General features: G+C 43.3%; 2 protein-coding genes across 2 annotated transcripts in view; both read left to right on the plus strand.

Moving 5' to 3' along the window:
* Nucleotides 1–2665: 2665 nt before the first annotated feature.
* Nucleotides 2666–6362, plus strand: LOC115161255 (thioredoxin domain-containing protein 9). Its single transcript, XM_029712085.1, has 5 exons — nucleotides 2666–2764; nucleotides 3582–3807; nucleotides 4594–4712; nucleotides 4938–5192; nucleotides 5599–6362. The coding sequence occupies exons 2-5, from the start codon at nucleotides 3622–3624 to the stop codon at nucleotides 5717–5719; spliced, it is 681 nt and encodes a 226-aa protein (XP_029567945.1). The 5' UTR covers nucleotides 2666–2764; nucleotides 3582–3621; the 3' UTR covers nucleotides 5720–6362.
* Nucleotides 6363–18609: 12247 nt separating this feature from the next.
* LOC115161256 (proteoglycan 4) overlaps nucleotides 18610–18734 on the plus strand; it is a 30009-nt gene continuing 29884 nt past the window's right edge. Inside the window, exon 1 of the mRNA XM_029712087.1 lies at nucleotides 18610–18660. The gene's annotated coding sequence lies outside the window, so the exon portion shown is untranslated. The remainder of the gene's footprint in view (nucleotides 18661–18734) is intronic.

Genomic DNA, 18734 nt, shown 5'->3' on the forward strand with positions numbered 1-18734 from the left:
ATGTCCATTGCTCATGTTTCTTGGCCCAAGCAAGTCTCTTCTTGTTATTGGTGTCTTTTAGTAGTGGTTTCTTTGCAGCAATTCAACCATGAAGGCCTGATTCAAACAGCAATTCTCCTCTGTGAAGTAAAGCATTCATTTGGGCTGCAATTTTTGAGGCTGCTAACTCTAGTGAACTTATCGTCTGCAGCAGAGGTAACTCTGGGTCTTCCTTTCTTGTGGCGGTCCTCATGAGAAGAAGTTTCATCATAGCACTTGATGGTTTTTGCGACTGCACTTGATGAAACTTTCAAAGTTCTTGAAATGTTCCGTATTGACTGACCTTTATGTCTTAAAGTAATGATGGACTGTTGTTTCTCTTTGCTTATTTGAGCTGTCCTTGCCATAATATGGACTTGGTATTTTACCAAATAGGGCTATCTTCTGTATACCACCCCTACCTTGTCACAACACAACTGATTGGCTCAAACGCATTAAGAACTAAAGATATTCCACAAATAAACTTTTAACAAGGCACACCTGTTAATTGAAATGCATTCAAGAGGACTACGTCATGAACCTGATTGAGAAAATGCTGAGTGACAAGGCAAAGGGTGTCTACTTTGAAGAATCTCAAATATAAAACATATTTTGATTTGTTTATCACTTTTTTTGGTTACTACATGATTCCATGTATCTTATTTCATAGTTTTGATGTCTTCACTATTATTCTACAATGTAGAAAATAGTAAAAATAAAGAAACCTTTGAATGAGTAGGTGTGTCCAAACTTTTGACTGGTAACGAACGTTACTATATATATATATATACATCTATACAGTTGAAGTCAGAAGTTTACATACACTTAGGTTGGAGTCATTAAAACTCGTTTTTCAACCACTCCACAAATTTCTTGTTAACAAACTATAGTTTTGGCAAGTCAGTTAGGACATCTACTTTGTGCATGACACAAGTGATTTTTGTTTACAGACAGATTATTTCACTTATAATTCACTGTATCACAATTCCAGTGGGTCAGTGAGAGCAATTTCCAAACACCTGAAGGTACCATGTTAATTTCTACAAACATTAGTAAACAAGTATAAACACCATGGGACCACACAGCCGTCATACTGCTCAGGAAGGAGACGCGTTCTGTCTCCTAGAGATAAATGTACTTTTGGTGTGAAAAATGCAAATCAATCCCAGAACAACAGCAAAGGACCTTGTGAAGATGCTGGAGGAAACAGGTACAAAAGTATCTATATCCACAGTAAAACAAATCCTATATCGACATAACCTGAAAGGCCGCTCAGCAAGGAAGAAGCCACTGCTCCAAAACCGCCATAAAAAAAAGCCAGACTACGGTTTGCAACTGCACATGGGGACAAAGATCGTACTTTTTGGAGAAATGTCCTCTGGTCTGATGAAACAAAAATAGAACTGTTTGGCCATAATGACCATCGTTATGTTTGGAGGAAAAAGGGGGAGGCTTGCAAGCCGAAGAACACCATCCCAACCGTGAAGCACGGGGGTGGCAGCATCATGTTGTGGGGGTGCTTTGCTGCAGGAGGGACTGGTGCACTTCACAAAATAGATGGCATCATGAGGCAGGAAAATTATGTGGATATATTGAAGCAACATCTCAAGACATCAGTCACAAAGTTAAAGCTTGGTCGCAAATGGGTCTTCCAAATGGACAATGACCCCAAGCATACTTCAAAAGTTGTGGCAAAATGGCTTAAGGACAACAAAGTCAAGGTATTGGAGTGGCCATCACAATGCCCTGTCCTCAATCCTATAGAAAATATGTGAGCAGAACTGAAAAAGCGTGTGCGAGCAAGGAGGCCTACAAACCTGACTCAGTTACACCAGCTCTGTCAGGAGGAATGGGCCAAAATTCACCCAAGTTATTGTGGGAAGCTTCTGGAAGGCTACCCGAAACGTTTGACCCAAGTTTAAATTGTTTAAGGCAATGCTACCAAATACTAATTGAGTGTATGTTAACTTCTGACCCACTGGTAATCTGATGAAAGAAATAAAAGCTAAAATATTTCTCTACTATTATTCTGACATTTCACATTCTTTAAATAAAGTGGTGATCCTAACTGACCTAAGACAGGGAATTTTTACTAGGATTACATTTCAGGAATTGTGACACTGAGTTCAAATGTATTTGGCTAAGGTGTATGTAAACTTCCGACTTCAACTGTATATTGTAAAGACACTGGGTTTATAAGCGCGGATATCGACTCTGCCGCTTGAGTATGTTTTTGGTGCACAGTCGATAGAGCGCTGGACTCCAGGCTTGAAGGCCGAGGGTTCGAGACCTGCTCATGTCATTACTATATATATATATATATATATATATAGATATAGCCATCTGTAAAAAAAAATAAAAAACATGTAACTGTTGTGTACGCTCGTTTGTTTGGTGTGCAGGCTGAATAACGTTCTTGTCACTAGCTAGCTAGCCAACTTCAGCTAACTCAGTCAAGTGTAACATTGAGCCTGGAATGACAGTACACTAGTTGCATTTACGTTTGTTTCAGCTTTTTGACCTATTGGCATTTATTTGTATATGTCCATGATAATGACGTTGATGCGTGATTTCGACTGGTTCAGAAAAAGTACCCTGTGTCATCTGGACACAGTTCATTGTTATCCAGCAGGGGGCAGCCTTCTATATAATTCTGATGTAACATCCTATTCTGTAGAACACTGCGCGCGCTCTGCAAGGTACGACACTGAGCCGGGGTTCTGCCTTTGTGCACTGACCGCTTTTGGTGAGTAGGCTAGCCAGATTGTCAGCTTTGTAGTATTGATAAAGTCATGTGGAAATAATAAATTCAGTCGGCCCTATTAACATAAGTGGTTGCTCTTTGTTGTAAATCTTGTAGCTTCAGTGTCTGGGCAACTTTGGTCGTTTTTGACAGGTCGCTTTACGTTAGCTAGCTTGCTAGCTACCTAGCGTTCTCTGACCACGCAGTTGTTAGCCTAGCTAACAGCCCTACCTTGATGTAACTAGCGAGCTAGGCTAAAACGACGCCAGTGATTGTTCCTTTGTTCATTTTTGACCTATATCTCTCTACTTTGTCTGAAAGCTGATACGATTCATAGTAGGCTAACAAACATCTGACATCTCTTGTTCAATTGGGACTTTTGTCTTTGGCTAACGTTAGCTTTCTTGCTAATTAACGTTAGCTAACAGAATGGTAATTTGTTAGCGATAGGTGGGGAATTAAATAGCAGAACTTTCAAAATAGTTAACCAACGTTACTGTTAAGTTGTATCTTGTAAGACTAAGTAGTTGGATAACTTTCTAAAGGATAATAACTTAAGCTGGTTAACTAGTTAGCTAGTAGCTGTAGTTTAGTAACCCCTCGTTGAGTTTACTACGCCAGGTAGTTACATTAGCTAACGAAAATTACTAGCTATCCAACGTTGGTTGTTTGATTTAAAACATCAGTGTGTAGTTTCCATGGTCACCAACCAGGGTTATTAGCTAGTTGGCTTAATCGTTGGTCCAACCATTGCATTTCAGAGATAGAAATTCAATCTATAAAATTGTCTCTGACGCTCACTCACCCCCCCATCCCTCAGGAATTGAGTGATTGTGACAGAAGTTTCTAAGCTTTTCATCATGGCGAGTCAGTCGATGGAGATCATGGCCAAAGCGCTGGAGCAGCAAGTGCTGCAGTCAGCCAGGATGGTGGAGGAGCAGTTGGACAAAGAGCTGGGGAAGCTGGAGCGCATGGATGACGACGAGATGGAAAAGCTGAAGGAGAGGAGGATGGAGGCCCTCAAGAAATCCCAGAAACAGAAGCAGGTAGGTGGAAAAGCCTGAGGATCGCAATATGGTGGATGCCTAACAAGCATTTGCTTTAGTCCATCAACTTACACTGTGGACACCTGCTCATCGAACATCTCATTCCAAAATCATGGGCATTAATATGGAGTTGGTCCCCCCCCTTTGCTGCTATAACAGCCTCCACTCTTCTGGGGAGGCTTTCCACTAGATGTTGGAACTTTGCTGCAGGGACTTGCTTCCATTCAGCCACAAGCATTAGTGAGGTTGGGCACTGATTTTGGGTGATTAGGCCTGACTCGCGGTCGGCGTCCCAATTCATCCCAAAGGTGTTCGATGGGGTTGAGGTCAAGGCTCTGTGCAGGCCAGTCAAGTTCTAATACACCGATCTTGACAAAGCATTTCTGTATGGACCTGGCTTTGGCAACGGGGGAGTTCTGCTGAAACAGGAAAGGGCCTTCCCCAAACTGTTGCCACAAAGTTGGAAGCACAGAATCTAAGGGGCCGAACCATGAAAAACAGCCCCAGACCATTACCTCGGGCAGCTCGACCAGGGCAGAAATTTGACGTACTGACTTGTTGGAAAGGTGGCATCCTATGATGGTGCCATGTTAAGTCACTGAGCTCTTCATTAAGGTCAATGTTTGTCTATGGAGATTGCATGGCAGTGTAGACTATTTTATACACCTATCGCAACAGGTGTGGCTGAAATATCAGAATCCATATTTTGAAGCTGTCCACATACTTTTGTGTGTATGTCATACCAGTAACATCTCATCATAGTGTCTGTGTGCTCTGTCCCATAAGGAGTGGCTGTCTAAAGGGCATGGGGAGTATAAGGAAATCCCCAGTGAGAAAGATTTCTTCCCAGAGGTGAAGGAGAGCAATCGTGTGGTCTGCCATTTCTACAGAGACTCCACCTTCAGGTTGGCAACACAGCAATGTTTCCCCCTCTTCCTGTTTTTCTTGTGCCATTCCAGGCCACAAACCTTTTTACTGCTGCTAATGAATTGAGCCCTGCTCCGGAGTGAGCTTACCCTCCCAAAATCCCTAAGAAAAGGATTAGAAAGGGATTTATTGCCCAGTAAACCTTAATTGCAGCTTCTACCAGGAGCTTAACCCTGCTGTCTCCTCCCCCCTGCCTTATAAAGATGCAAGATCCTGGACAAGCACCTGGGCATCCTGGCCAAGAAGCACCTGGAGACTAAGTTCATCAAGCTGAATGTGGAGAAGGCGCCGTTCCTGACAGATAGGCTGCGGATCAAGGTGATTCCCACGCTGGCGCTGGTTAAGGACGGGAAGACCAAGGATTACGTGGTGGGATTCACCGACCTGGGGAACACGGACGAGTTCACTACAGAGGTGCTGGAGTGGAGATTGGGCTGCTCCGACGTCATCAACTACAGGTACACAGACTGGTGTGATTTCCTACAGATAATCACACCTCTAGCTAGAAAGATGATCCGTCTAGGTATTTCCTGTCAAGCATGAGGCCATTGGTTCATGTGTGAAGGAATAGAAAGCCTTACCTGTTCATGCACAACCACATGCTGATTAGTCTTATTAAATGTATTCTAGATAGCATGCTAGCAAATACCCATAGACTACCAGTCATTGTGCTAACGCTAGTTAGGATGGCTCACAAAACCTCTTCAACTTCCTTCATACTGGACAGAGACATAAATGGTGCATATAGACACAAAAGGCCATCTGATTCTGTGGAAGTAGATAAAGAGACTCATTGGCCAAATCTCAAAGTATCCCTTTAAATCCTACATCATAACACCCCTCTACCCTTGTCTTCTCCTCCAGTGGTAACCTAATGGAGCCCCCCACCCTGACACAGATATCTGGTTCAAAGTTCACCAAGGTGGAGAAGAAGACCATCAGAGGGAGAGGACACGATTCAGACTCTGGTTCTGAAGATGACTAGAAGCCTTCAACCTCTGTCTCTCAGGGCTAATACCCACAATAACTGGCAGAACCATCTCCTCCAGTTTTATCCATTTCCTTCTCCCCCTTCTGTCATTTCCTTATTTATTATAGTCTTCCATGCTTTAGTTTTCCATTTATTTTATGGATGAAATTCTCACTTATTTTGTTTGGACTTTAAATCATATTTTAGCTCATTTATATTTGACTGGCAAGTAAAAGGAGGATTCCTGTCTGAGCCACTGAACTATTTCTGCTCTGACTGGCTCCCCTTGAAATGGTTCTGTGCAGAAATGTTTGATTTGATTCCAATTTGAAGTCTAAAACCTGACCTTCAGCCATGATGAAGTTACCCTGTATCATAACAGATTTGATTCTAATTTATGGACTTGCATTTTTTTAACAAAGAACCATCCTTACGAACAGTGAAGCTTGCTACATTAACATCGATCCATGTCATTTGCCTTTGTTGAACCGATGTGTGGGCGAACTCAACCAGCGGTTCAGTAGCAACAACCAAGTGCCAGCTTTATTCCACAACCTCCATCCTCCTTCCAGTCTTGTCAGTGTGTGATGGTAGCACAGGTTTGAGGTTTTCTATAAAAATTAGCTTGATCTTAATAAAATAAGCTGATCATCACTGGTGCTTTGTTGCATTTCCCTCTGACTTTTGATTCATGTTTTTGTTTGAAATATAAGAGGGGTGGTATTGACAGGTTTCAGTCCAGGTCTAGATTGAACACACGTACAGGGATTTCACTGAGTCATTTGAATTATGGCTTTTTGATAAGCCAGACAAACTACTTATTGACAGCCTTACTGTCCTACATGTTAGAGGTGTCGTATGATCAGCTGTTCAGGTAGGTGTCTTCCTCAGTAGGGAGACCATGGGGCGGCTGGATCCTGGACAGACAGAACGAGGGAGGAGAGATGCAAGTGGGATCAATGTTATTCTGGAATGAATGTGGTTATACACTAAACAAAAATATAAATGCATCAATTCCTTAGATTGCACAAAAGGAAATCAATTTAAATTCAGTCGGCCCTAATATGTATTTCACAAGACTGGGAATACAGATACCTATTTTTTATTTTTTTTAAAGGGGGCGTGGATCAGAAAACCAACATGGGGTGGTGTGTTATCATGCTGAAACATGAGGTGATTGTGGCATGACAATGGGCCTCAGGATCTCGTCACAGTATCTGCACTCAAATTGCCATCGATAAAATTGTGTTCTGTAGTTTTCCTGTCCGTACCGTAACTCTGTTCACAATGTTGACATCAGCAAACCACTCGCCCACACAACGCCATACACACGGTCTGTCATCTGCCTGGTACAGTTGAAACCTGGATTCATCCATGAAGAGTACACTTCTCCAGCGTGCCAGTGGCCATTGAAGGTGATAATTTGCCCACTGAAGTTGTTTACAACTCTGAACTGCAGGCAGATCAAGACCCTGGTGAGGACGACGAGCAAGCATATGAGCTTCCCTGAGACGGTTTCTGCAGAAATTCTTTGGTTGTGCAAACCCAAAGTTTCATCAGCTGTCCGGTGGCTCATCTCAGAACAGCCTTTTCACCTGCAGGCTGGATGTGAAGGTCCTGGGTTGGCATGATTACACGTGGTCTGCATTTGTGAGGCCAGTTGGACGTACTGCCAAATTCTCTAAAAGGCAGTTGAAGGCAGCTTATGGTAGAGAAATTAACATTAAATTCTCTGACAACAGCTCTGGTGGACATTCCTGCAGCCAGCAAGCCAATTGCACGCTCCCTCATAACTTGAGACATCTGTGGAATTTTGTGACAAAACTGCACATTTTAGATTGGCCTTTTATTTGTCCCCAGCACAAGGTGCACCTGTGTAACAATCATGCTGTTTAATCAACTTCATGGTATGCCACACCTGTCAGGTGGATTAATTATCTTGGAAAAGGACAAATGCTCACCAACATGGATATAAACAAATGTGTGCACAAAATTTGAGAGAAGTAACATTTGTGCGTATGGAAGATTTATGGGACTTTTATTTCAGCTCATGAAACATGGGACCAACACTTCACATGTTGCGTTTATATTTTTGTTCTGTAGTTTTCAGAATCAAATAACCAGAAGGTATACAGCAGCATATACTTCACAGGAATTAAATGTTATGTTAGCCCTACACTAACAAAGTAATAACTTAGGTCTTATCGCACAAGATACTTGATACATTTCAGCTGGTTGTTGACTGAAGGAATGTTCTTGTGAATTACAGGTACACTATGTATGCCTGAGTAGAGAAAGAGCAATGAAAAATCGCAGTGGTGGAAAAAGTACCCAATTGTCATATTTCAGTAAAAGATACCTTAATAGAAAATTACTGAAGTAAAGGTCACCCAGTAAAAAAGTACTTGAGTAAAAGTCTAAAAGTATTTGGTTTTAAATATACTTAAGTATCAAAAGTAAATGTAATTGCTAAAATAAACTCAAGTATCATTTCAAATTCCTTATATTAAGCAAACCAGACAGCACCATTTTCTTTTTTTAATTTATGCATAGGGAAAATGTATGGAGTAAAAAGTACATTATTTCTTTAGGAATGTAGTGGAATAAAATATGTCAAAAATATAAATAGTAAAGTACAGATACAGTGCATTCGGAAGTATTCGGACCACTTCCCTTTTCCACGTTATGTTACAGCCTTATTCTAAAATGTATTAAATAAAAAAAAAATGTCCTCAATCTACACACAATACCCCATAAAGACAAAGTGAAAACAGGTCTTTGAATTTTTAGCAAATTTATAAAAATCAAATAAACTTCACATTTACATAAGTATTCAGACCCTTTGCTCTGAGACTCGAAACTGAGCTCAGATGCATCCTGTTTCCATTGATTATCCTTGAGATGTTTCTATAACTTGGGAGTCCAACTGTGGTAAATTCAATTGATTGGACATGATTTGGAAAGGCACACACCTGTCTATATAAGGTCCCACAGTTGACAGTGCATGTCAGAGCAAAAACCAAGCCATGAGGTTGAAGGAATTGTCTGTAGAGCTCAGAGACAGGATTGTGTCGAGGCACAGAACTGGGGAAGGGTACCAAAAAAAAATCTTCAGCATTGAAGGTCCCCAAGAACACATGTCCTTGACATCCTTGGAGAGCTCTTTGGTCTTGACCATGGTGGAGAGTTTGGAATCTGATTGATTGATTGCTTCTGTGGACAGGTGTCTTTTATACAGGTAACAAACTGAGATTAGGAGCACTCCCTGTAAGAGTGTGCTCCTAATCTCAGCTCGTTACCTGTATAAAAGACACCTGGGAGCCAGAAATCTTTCTGATTGAGAGGGGGTCAAATACTTATTTCCCTCATTAAAATGCAAATCAATTTATAAAAATTTTGACATGCGTTTTTCAGTATTTTTTTGTTGTTATTCTGTCTCTCACTGTTCAAATAAACCTACCATTAAAATTATAGACTGATCATTTCTTTGTCAGTGGGCAAACGTACAAAATCAGCAGGGGATCAAATACTTTTTTCCCTCACTGTATCTCTATTCCACTGGTCCTGCCATCTCTGCACCATCACTGTCCATATCAGACTTTTTGCCTCTGTCTTGCTCATTGAATGAACAACATCAACATCCCCACTACTAAGAGCTTGTTTAGCCAGTACATCAACTGCCTTGCTCCCCTCCACACCCATATGGGCTGGGACCCATGTAAATCTTATCTGTATACCCATCTGTTTATTCCTGTCATGGGTTTGTAGCACCTCGTGAAGTAGTTCTTGTCTGCTACGTGACCAAAAGGACTGGAGACTCATTAACACTCCACGTGAATCAGAGCAAATAACTAATCTGTCTGGCTTGACTTCCTCCACCCACTGCAAGGCCAACAGTATGGCCATCAGCTCTGCTGTATATACAGCCAGATGATCTATAATACGTTTTCTGACTGCCACCCCACATTTCTGCACTACAAGTGCTGACCCAGTACGTCCTGTCCTTGGATCTTTTGAACCATCTGTGTTAATGGCCACAACATCCTGATACACAGTATCCAGACATCTTTTCCAATCAGACATCCAGACATCTCAAACCAATCAGATGGATCAACACCCTCCCTGTCTTTCCGTAGTCTCTCCGACACTTCTAGATCACCTACTGGAGGTGGGAGTAGCCATGCTGGATTTACAGGAATAGCTACCATTGGACTAAACTCCCTTCCATACAGTCCCTTCTCCTTCGCCTGGGTATTACCCTCCCACCCAAAGCTCGTGTTCTGTCTTTGCTCATGTTCCCAGCATGCCTGTAAAATCCCTTTCGCAGGATGAGACACCCCATGTCCCTGTAGGTTGACCCAATCATTAATTGCCAGCTGCTCTCTCCTAATATGCAATGGCATATCCCCAATCTCCACCTGTAGTGCAGACACTGGGGACGTCCGAAACTCCCCACTACTGAGTCCTTTCCCCTGTATGACATCTAGCCTTTCCATTAAGGTCCAGGCTGCCCAACCATACGCAATACTGCCATAGTCTATTACAGATCAGATCAATGCAACATACATGGTCCTGAATGAGAAACGCCCCCAGCACCCCCAATCCTTCCCCATCAGACAGCGCATCACATTTAGCACCTTCTTACACTTTCCCACCGCTCTCTCAATGTGTTCTGCCCAGGTCAGTCTAGTGTCAAAGTATATCCCAAGGAACCTGAAGGGCCCCACCCTCTCCAAGTTTCTCCCATATAACCTCAAGCGTACCTCATCTCCCACCCTCCTCCTAGCAAAGAACACTGTCTGAGTTTTCTCTACAGAGAACCTGAATCCTCACATTAATGCCCACTGCTCTAGCTCATCAATTGCTTCCTGTACCTTCGTGACTATGTATGGCATGTTTCTTCCCCTATTCCAAAAGGCCCCATCCTCTGCAAATAACATACCTGAAAGTTATCATCATTGATCATGATTGAGAACAGCAGAGGACTAATCACGCCCCCCTGTGGTGTGCCATTATCCACCAGGTAGCTGCCTAGATACTTCCTCACCTAGATAGACCTTCCAAAAAGGAAATCCTTTATCCAGTTGTACATTCTTCCTCCTACCCCAATAATATCAAACTTGATTAACAACCTCTCCTTCCACATCATATGCCTTCTCCACATCAAAAAAGACAGCTACAACAGACTCCTTGTTCACCTGAGCCTTCCTGACCTCTGCTTCTGAGCAGAGCACTGGGTCCATAGTTCCCCTACCCTTCCTGAACCCACTCTGATGTGGCGATACTAGACCCCTGCTCTAAGTAAGTTAGCCTCCCTGTAATCATACATTCCATAATCTTACATACATGTGATGTTAAAGCTATTGGCTGATAGCTTGTTGGCCTCGTTGGGTCCTTCCCTGGCTTCCTGATTGGTCCCACTACTGCCTCCTTCCAGCTGCCTGGTAGTTTCCCCTCCTCCCACACTCTGTTGTACAACACCAATTCCTTATCCAGTGCCTCATCACTAAGATGGGCCAACATAACATAGCACACCTCATCTTTCCCAGGTGAAGTTAACCCAGCCTTACCTATTGCCCTTTTCACCTCTGCCATGGTAAATGGTGCATTCAACACATCATTTACATCCTCTCTCCTATCCAGCACTCCAGGATGCTCCTCTCTCGTTCTCTCTCTCCCCCTCTGCCTATCCTCTGACACATTTGCAGAGCTATGTACTTGGACAAAAGCTTTGGCCATCATCTCTGTCTTCTCCTAATCTGTTACTGCCACATACTTCCCACTTGTCAACACCGGATAATCCCACTCCCCTCTGACCCCACCCCATTCTTTCTTTGTATAATTGTTTTACCAGATCTATTGTGTTATGTTCTACTACATTCCTTTCACATTTCCATAAACTTAAAAGTATTTTCTTTCAAATGGTACCAAGAATATGTATATCCTTGCTTCAGTCCCTGAGCTATAGGCAGATAGATTTTGGTATGTCATTTTTGGCAAAAAATTAAAAAAGGGGCTAATTTAATAACTTTTCATGTTCAAAATTGTGCACTCTCCTCAAACAATAGCATGGTATTCTTTCACTGTAATAGCTACTGTAAATTGGACAGTGCAGTTAGATTAACAAGAATTTAAGCTGTCTATGTCCTGGGAAATGTTCTTGTTACTTACAACCTCATGCTAATCGCATTAGCCTACGTTAGCTCAACCGTCCCGTGGAAGTTCTCACCCAGTTATTCATACTATCCACATCCCCTCTCATATCACCCGAGCCATCACCTGCTCACTCAGATCCTGAAACGGATCCCACTTTGCCCTTCCAAACACCCACCTTCCTACTCCATCCGCTGACACCTCCTCCTCCCTCCGGCCTGCTGTGCATACTATAGGATAATGATCACTCCCTACTTTCGACTCCTCCCATACCTCCAACACACAGATTCCTGCCATCGCACTAGATACCAGAGTGTTTGTTTATCAACGATTGATCGCTAGCCACAGCTTTCAGCCTCTCCCTCACTTCTTTCCGAGCTCAGGGTCAGATCGCTCTGCTACCACGCTAGCCCCACTGACGTTACTATCTGATATTGTATGGTTACAGTGGGGGGGAAAGTATTTGATCCCCTGCTGATTTTGTACGTTTGCCCACTGACAAAGAAAGGATCAGTCTATAATTTTAATGGTAGGTTTATTTGAACAGTGAGAGACAGAATAACAACAAAAATATCCAGAAAAACGCATGTCAGAAATGTTATAAATTGATTTGCATTTTAATGAGGGAAATAAGTATTTGACCCCCTCTCAATCAGAAAGATTTCTGGCTCCCAGGTGTCTTTTATACAGGTAACGAGCTGAGATTAGGAGCACACTCTTAAAGGGAGTGCTCCTAACCGCAGCTTGTTACCTGTAAAAAAGACACCTGTCCACAGAAGCAATCAATCAATCAGATTCCAAACTCTCCACCATGGCCAAGACCAAAGAGCTCTCCAAGGATGTCAGGGACAAGATTGTAGACCTACACAAGGCTGGAATGGGCTACAAGACCATCGCCAAGCAGCATGGTGAGAAGGTGACAACATTTGGTGCGATTATTCTCAAATGGAAGAAACACAAAAGAACTGTCAATATCCCTCGGCCCGGGGCTCCATGCAAGATCTCACCTCGTGGAGTTGCAATGATCATGAGAACGGTGAGGAATCAGCCCAGGACTATACGGGAGGATCTTGTCAATGATCTCAAGGCAGCTGGGACCATAGTCACCAAGAAAACAATTGGTAACACACTACGCCGTGAAGGACTGAAATCCCGCAGCGCCCGCATGGTCCCCCTGCTCAAGAATACATATACATGTCCGTCTGAAGTTTGCCAATGAACATCTGAATGACTCAGAGGACAACTGGTGAAAGTGTTGTGGTCAGATGAGACCAAAATGGAGCTCTTTGACATTAACTCAACTCGCCGTGTTTGGAGGAGGAGGAATGCTGCCTATGACCCCAAGAACACCATCTCCACCGTCAAACATGGAGGTGGAAACATTATGCTTTGGGGGTGTTTTTCTGCTAAGGGGACAGGACAACTTCACCGCATCAAAGGGACGATGGACGGGGCCATGTACCGTCAAATCTTGGGTGAGAACCTCCTTCCCTCAGCCAGGGCATTGAAAATGGGTCGTGGATGGGTATTCCAGCATGACAATGACCCAAAACACACGGCCAAGGCAACAAAGGAGTGGCTCAAGAAGAAGCACATTAAGGTCCTGGAGTGGCCTAGCCAGTCTCCAGACCTTAATCTCATAGAAAAGCTGTGGAGGGAGCTGAAGGTTTGAGTTGCCAAACGTCAGCCTCGAAACCTTAATGACTTGGAGAAGATCTGCAAAGAGGAGTGGGACAAAATCCCTCCTGAGATGTGTGCAAACCTGGTGGCCAACTACAAGAAACATCTGACCTCTGTGATTGCCAACAAGGGTTTTGCCACCAAGTACTAAGTCATGTTTTGCAGAGGGGTCAAATAGTTATTTCCCTCATTAAAATGCAAATCATTTTAGAACATTTTTGACATGCGTTTTTCTGGATTTTTTTGTTGTTATTCTGTCTCTCACTGTTCAAATAAACCTACTATTAAAATTATAGACTGATCCTTTCTTTGTAAGTGGGCAAACGTACAAAATCAGCAGGGGATCAAATACTTTTTTCCCCCACTGTATATAGTCCGATTATTTTCACCCACATATTTCCTAAGAAGGTCTTTACATTTATATAGACATTTTTGCTTTCATATCACTACAATATGTTGCTCAAGGAAATTATTATTGTTGCGTACCTCTGTAATGACGGCAGAAAACAAACCAATATCGGCAAGTTTCAGTGACATCAGATGTCGATTTTGATGAGATTTAGGTTTGAATAAATGGAATTAAGCTATGTTTTATCCGATTTCGATATGCTCTAAGCATGACAAGTTTAAACAATCCCATACACGTTTAAGAATGATCTATTGATGCATTGTATTACCACTGAAGAGGTGGCCAAGCAAGAACACTGTTGATATGGCAAGCTGACTCAAACAAATTGGCCTTTAACATTCCTGTGTCTAGAGCTGTGGATGGACGAAGCATGTACATACTCTAACCAGGTGAATGACAAATATCCACTATTTCCTCAAAATCTTAGTCCATTTTAACCAGATAGTGAACCATGGCTCAAGTCCCTGGTATGGAGACCTGCCATATCTGTCCTGATGCGAGCAGTGGTGCTGGACCAGAGCTCGCACTTCCAGGAGACGCTAATGTGCTACCAGGAGTCTATCCAGCTACTGATGGACGTGCAGAAAGGTAACACACACACCCACAGCCAGTTGGGTATGGGTGACATCTGTTTTACTGATCTACTCGTCTGTCCACAGCTGTGAAAGATGTGAGAAAAAAAATGTGGGCCTTCCTGACACCGCCTGGTATAGAGGTCCTGGATGGCAGGAAGCTTGGCCCCAGTGAAGTACTGGGCCGTACACACTACCCTCTGAAAGTGCCTATCAGTCAGAGGCCGAGCAGTTGCCATACCAGGTTGTGATGCAACCAGTCAGGATGCTCTCGATGGTGCAGCTGTAGAACTTTTTGACGATCTGAGGACCCATGCCAAATCTTTTCAGTCTCCTGAGGGGGAATAGGTGATGTCGTGCCCTCTTCACGACTGTCTTGGTGTGTTTGGACCATGTTAGTTTGTTGGTGATGTGGACACTAAGGAACTTGAAACTCTCAACCTGCTCAACTACAGCCCCGTCAATGAGAATGGGGGCGTGCTCGGTCCTCCTTTTCCTGTAGACCACAATCATCTCCTTTGTCTTGATCACGTTGAGGGAGAGGTTGTTGTCCTGGCACCACACGGCCAGGTCTCTGACCTCCTCCCTATAGGCTGCCTCATATTTGTCGGTGATCAGGTCTACCACTGTTGTGTCGTCGAAAAACTTAATGATGGTGTTAGAGTCGTGCCTGGATGTGCAGTCATGGGTGAACAGGGAGTACAGGAGGGGACTGAGCATGCACCTCTGAGGGGCCCCCGTGTTGAGGATCAGCATGGCAGATGTGTTGTTACCTACCCTTATCACCTGGGGGCGGCCCGTCAGGAAGTCCAGGATCCAGTTGCAGAGGGAGGTGTTTAGTGCTCTCCTGTCTGTGTCATCTGTTGATATGCTATCATTGTCAATCAATGCCACAACTGACTTATATTTGCATGAAGAATTTAAAAAATGGTAGTAACATACAGTGCCTTGCAAAAGTATTCATCCCCCTTGGCGTTTTTCCTATTTTGTTGCATTACAACCTGTAATTTAAATGTATTGTTATTTGGATTTTATGTAATGGACATACACAAAATAGTCCAAATTGGTGAAATGAAATGGAAAAAATAACAAAAAAAATCTTAAAAATAAAAAGCGGAAAAGTTATGCGTCCATATGTATTCACCACCTTTGCTATGAAGCCCATAAATAAGATCTGGTGCAACCAATTACCTTCAGAAGTCACATAATTAGTTAAATAAAGTCCACCTGTGTGCAATCTAACTGTCACATGATCTCAGTACATATACACCTGTTCTGAAAGGCCCCAGAGTCCGCAATACCACTAAGCAAGGGGCACCACCAAGCAAGCTGCACCATGAAGGCCAAGGAGCTCTCCAAACAGGTCAGGAACAAAGTTGTGGAGAAGTACAGATCAGGGTTGGGTTATAAAAAAACATCTTAAACTTTGAACATCCCACGGAGCACCATTAAATCCATTATTAAAAAATGGAAAGAATATGGCACCACAACAAACCTGCTAAGAGAGGGCCGCCCACCAAAACTCACGGACCAGGCAAGGAGGGCATTAATCAGACAGGCAACAAAGAGACCAAAGATATCCCTGAAGGAGCTGCAAAGCTCCACAGCGGTGATTGGAGTATCTGTCCATTGGACCACTTTAAGCCATGCACTCCACAGAGCTGGGCTTTATGGAAGAGTGGCCAGAAAAAAGCAGTATCTTAATGAATAAAATAAGCAAACACATTTGGTGTTCGCCAAAAGGCATGTTGGAGACACCCCAAACATATGGAAGAAGGAACTCTGGTCAGATGAGACTAAAATTGAGCTTTTTGGCCATCAAGGAAAACGCTGTGTCTGGCGAAAAAGCAACAACCCACATCATCTCGAGAACACCATCCCCACAGTGAAGCATGGTGGTGGCAGCATCATGCTGTGGGGATGTTTTTCATCGGCAGGGACTGAGAACCTGGTCAGAATTGAAGGAATGATGGATGGCGCTAAATACAGGGAAATTCTTGAGGGGAAACCTGTTTCAGTCTTCCAGAGATTTGAGACTGGGACAGAGGTTCACCTTCCAGCAAGACAATGAGCCTAAACATACTGCTAAAGCAACACTCCGAGTGGTTTAAGGGGAAACATTTAAATGTCTTGGAATGGCCTAGTCAAAGCCCTGACCTCAATCCAACTGAGAATCTGTGGTATGACTTGAAGATTGCTGTACACCAGCGGAACCCATCCAATTTGAAGGATCTGGAACAGTTTTGCCTTGAAGAATGGGCAAAAATCCCAGTAGCTAGTTGTGAAAAGCTTATAGAGACATACCCCAAGAGTCTTGCAGCTGTAATTGCTGCAAAGGTAGCTCTACAAAGTATTGACTTTTGGGGGGGTAAATAGTTATGCACGCTCAAGTTTTCAGTTTTTTTTGTCTTATTTCTTGTTTGTTCCACAAAAAAATATATTTTGCATCTTCAAAGTGGTAGGCATGTTGTGTAAATCAAATGATACAAACCCCCCAGGGTGTGTGTGTGTCTGCCAGGGTGTGTGTGTGTGTGTCTGCCAGGGTGTGTGTGTGTGTGTCTGCCAAGGTGTGTGTCTGCCAGGGTGTGTGTGTGTGTCTGCCAGGGTGTGTGTGTGTGTCTGCCAGGGTGTGTGTGTGTGTCTGCCAGGGTGTGTGTGTCTGCCAGGGTGTGTGTGTGTGTCTGCCAGGGTGTGTGTGTGTGTGTGTGTCTGCCAGGGTGTGTGTGTGTGTGTGTGTCTGCCAAGGTGTGTGTCTGCCAGGGTGTGTGTGTGTGTGTCTGCCAGGGTGTGTGTGTGTGTCTGCCAGGGTGTGTGTCTGCCAGGGTGTGTGTGTGTGTGTGTGTCTGCCAGGGTGTGTGTCTGCCAGGGGGTGTGTTGGACCTCCAGTACTCCACTTTTCACATTGGGAGATCAGGTATACCATACATTTCAATCAATCAATTTCCACACCCAGGACGCACGTGCATGGCTTGGCAATATAGCCTAGCATCAGTGGCTTAGGTCGAATTAGCTCTTTAATGGGCCATTTGGCACATGCACATTATATCATCTTTGCTTTAATGTTGGTTATAAACATGATCATGATCCCCTAAGGTTTGATAATGGATGGATCATCAAGATAGGAAGAGGACTGGATTACTTCAAGAAACCAAAGATCAGACTTCAACCATGGATCGTTCTCTCCTCTTTGTTCAGTCTTCAATTTATGTAGTCACTGATACTGACCGATCAAATCATACATCAAAGAAAAGATATAGGAACCAAGGAATAATAATCCAGTCAGTATTTGTTCAAAGTCAGTATTTAAACAGCATTTCTCCTATTTTTCTCTCCCATAGGGTCGTTTCTCCATCGGCTACTGTGAATATGACCTGAGGCAGTGCCAGGAGACCACAGTGGATATCTTTCACACCAAGCACACTAAGACACTATGACACCTAAAGAACTGGAGTACATGGCTATGCTCCAATGAACACACTAGTATACCACTTAGAATGCATGCTCAATTCATTACTCCACTCTAAGTGATATGCAACTGTGGATATGCTTGTTGGAACCGTCTCTCTCTCTCTCTCTTATAAAATAAACACCAAGTGCATTTTTAGGTTTACAGTGATCAATCATAAAGTTTGGTCTGGCCAAGCCGGGCTGTTGTTTGGGGGTCCTTGCTAATTATGTGTATCAAGAACATTGTTATTTCACTTTGACCAGAATGTCACGACTTCCACCGAGGTCGGTCCCTCTCCTTGTTCGGGCAGCGTTCGGCGGTCGACGTCACCGGTCTTCTAGCCATCGCTGATCCATCTTTCATTTTCCATTTGTTTTGTCTTTATTTTCTACACACCTGGTTTTCATTCCCCAATTACATGTTCATGTATTTAACCCTCTGTTTCCCCCATGTTTGTTGTGCGTGATTGTTTATATGTTCATTTAGGTTCATGATGGCTGGTATTTCGACGGGTGCTGTTTTCACCCGTGCGTAATATATTTACCGTTTGTATTTGGTCAAGTGTATTTGTTTACCTTGTGCCTTTATTTTTTGAGTAAAGTACGTTGCTCACTCATTTCGCTCTCCTGCGCCTGACTTGATGCACCAGCTACACTCACCTTCTGACACAGAATGGTTCATGGTGGACCCGAAAGTTAGTTTGGTCATTTTGGGGTAACATCTATGAGCTGCACTTTTAACTTGTGTCTGTTCTTAACCCGTTTTTTT

Source organism: Salmo trutta, chromosome 24 (assembly GCF_901001165.1).
Source record: "Salmo trutta chromosome 24, fSalTru1.1, whole genome shotgun sequence".
Lineage (NCBI taxonomy): Eukaryota > Metazoa > Chordata > Actinopteri > Salmoniformes > Salmonidae > Salmo > Salmo trutta.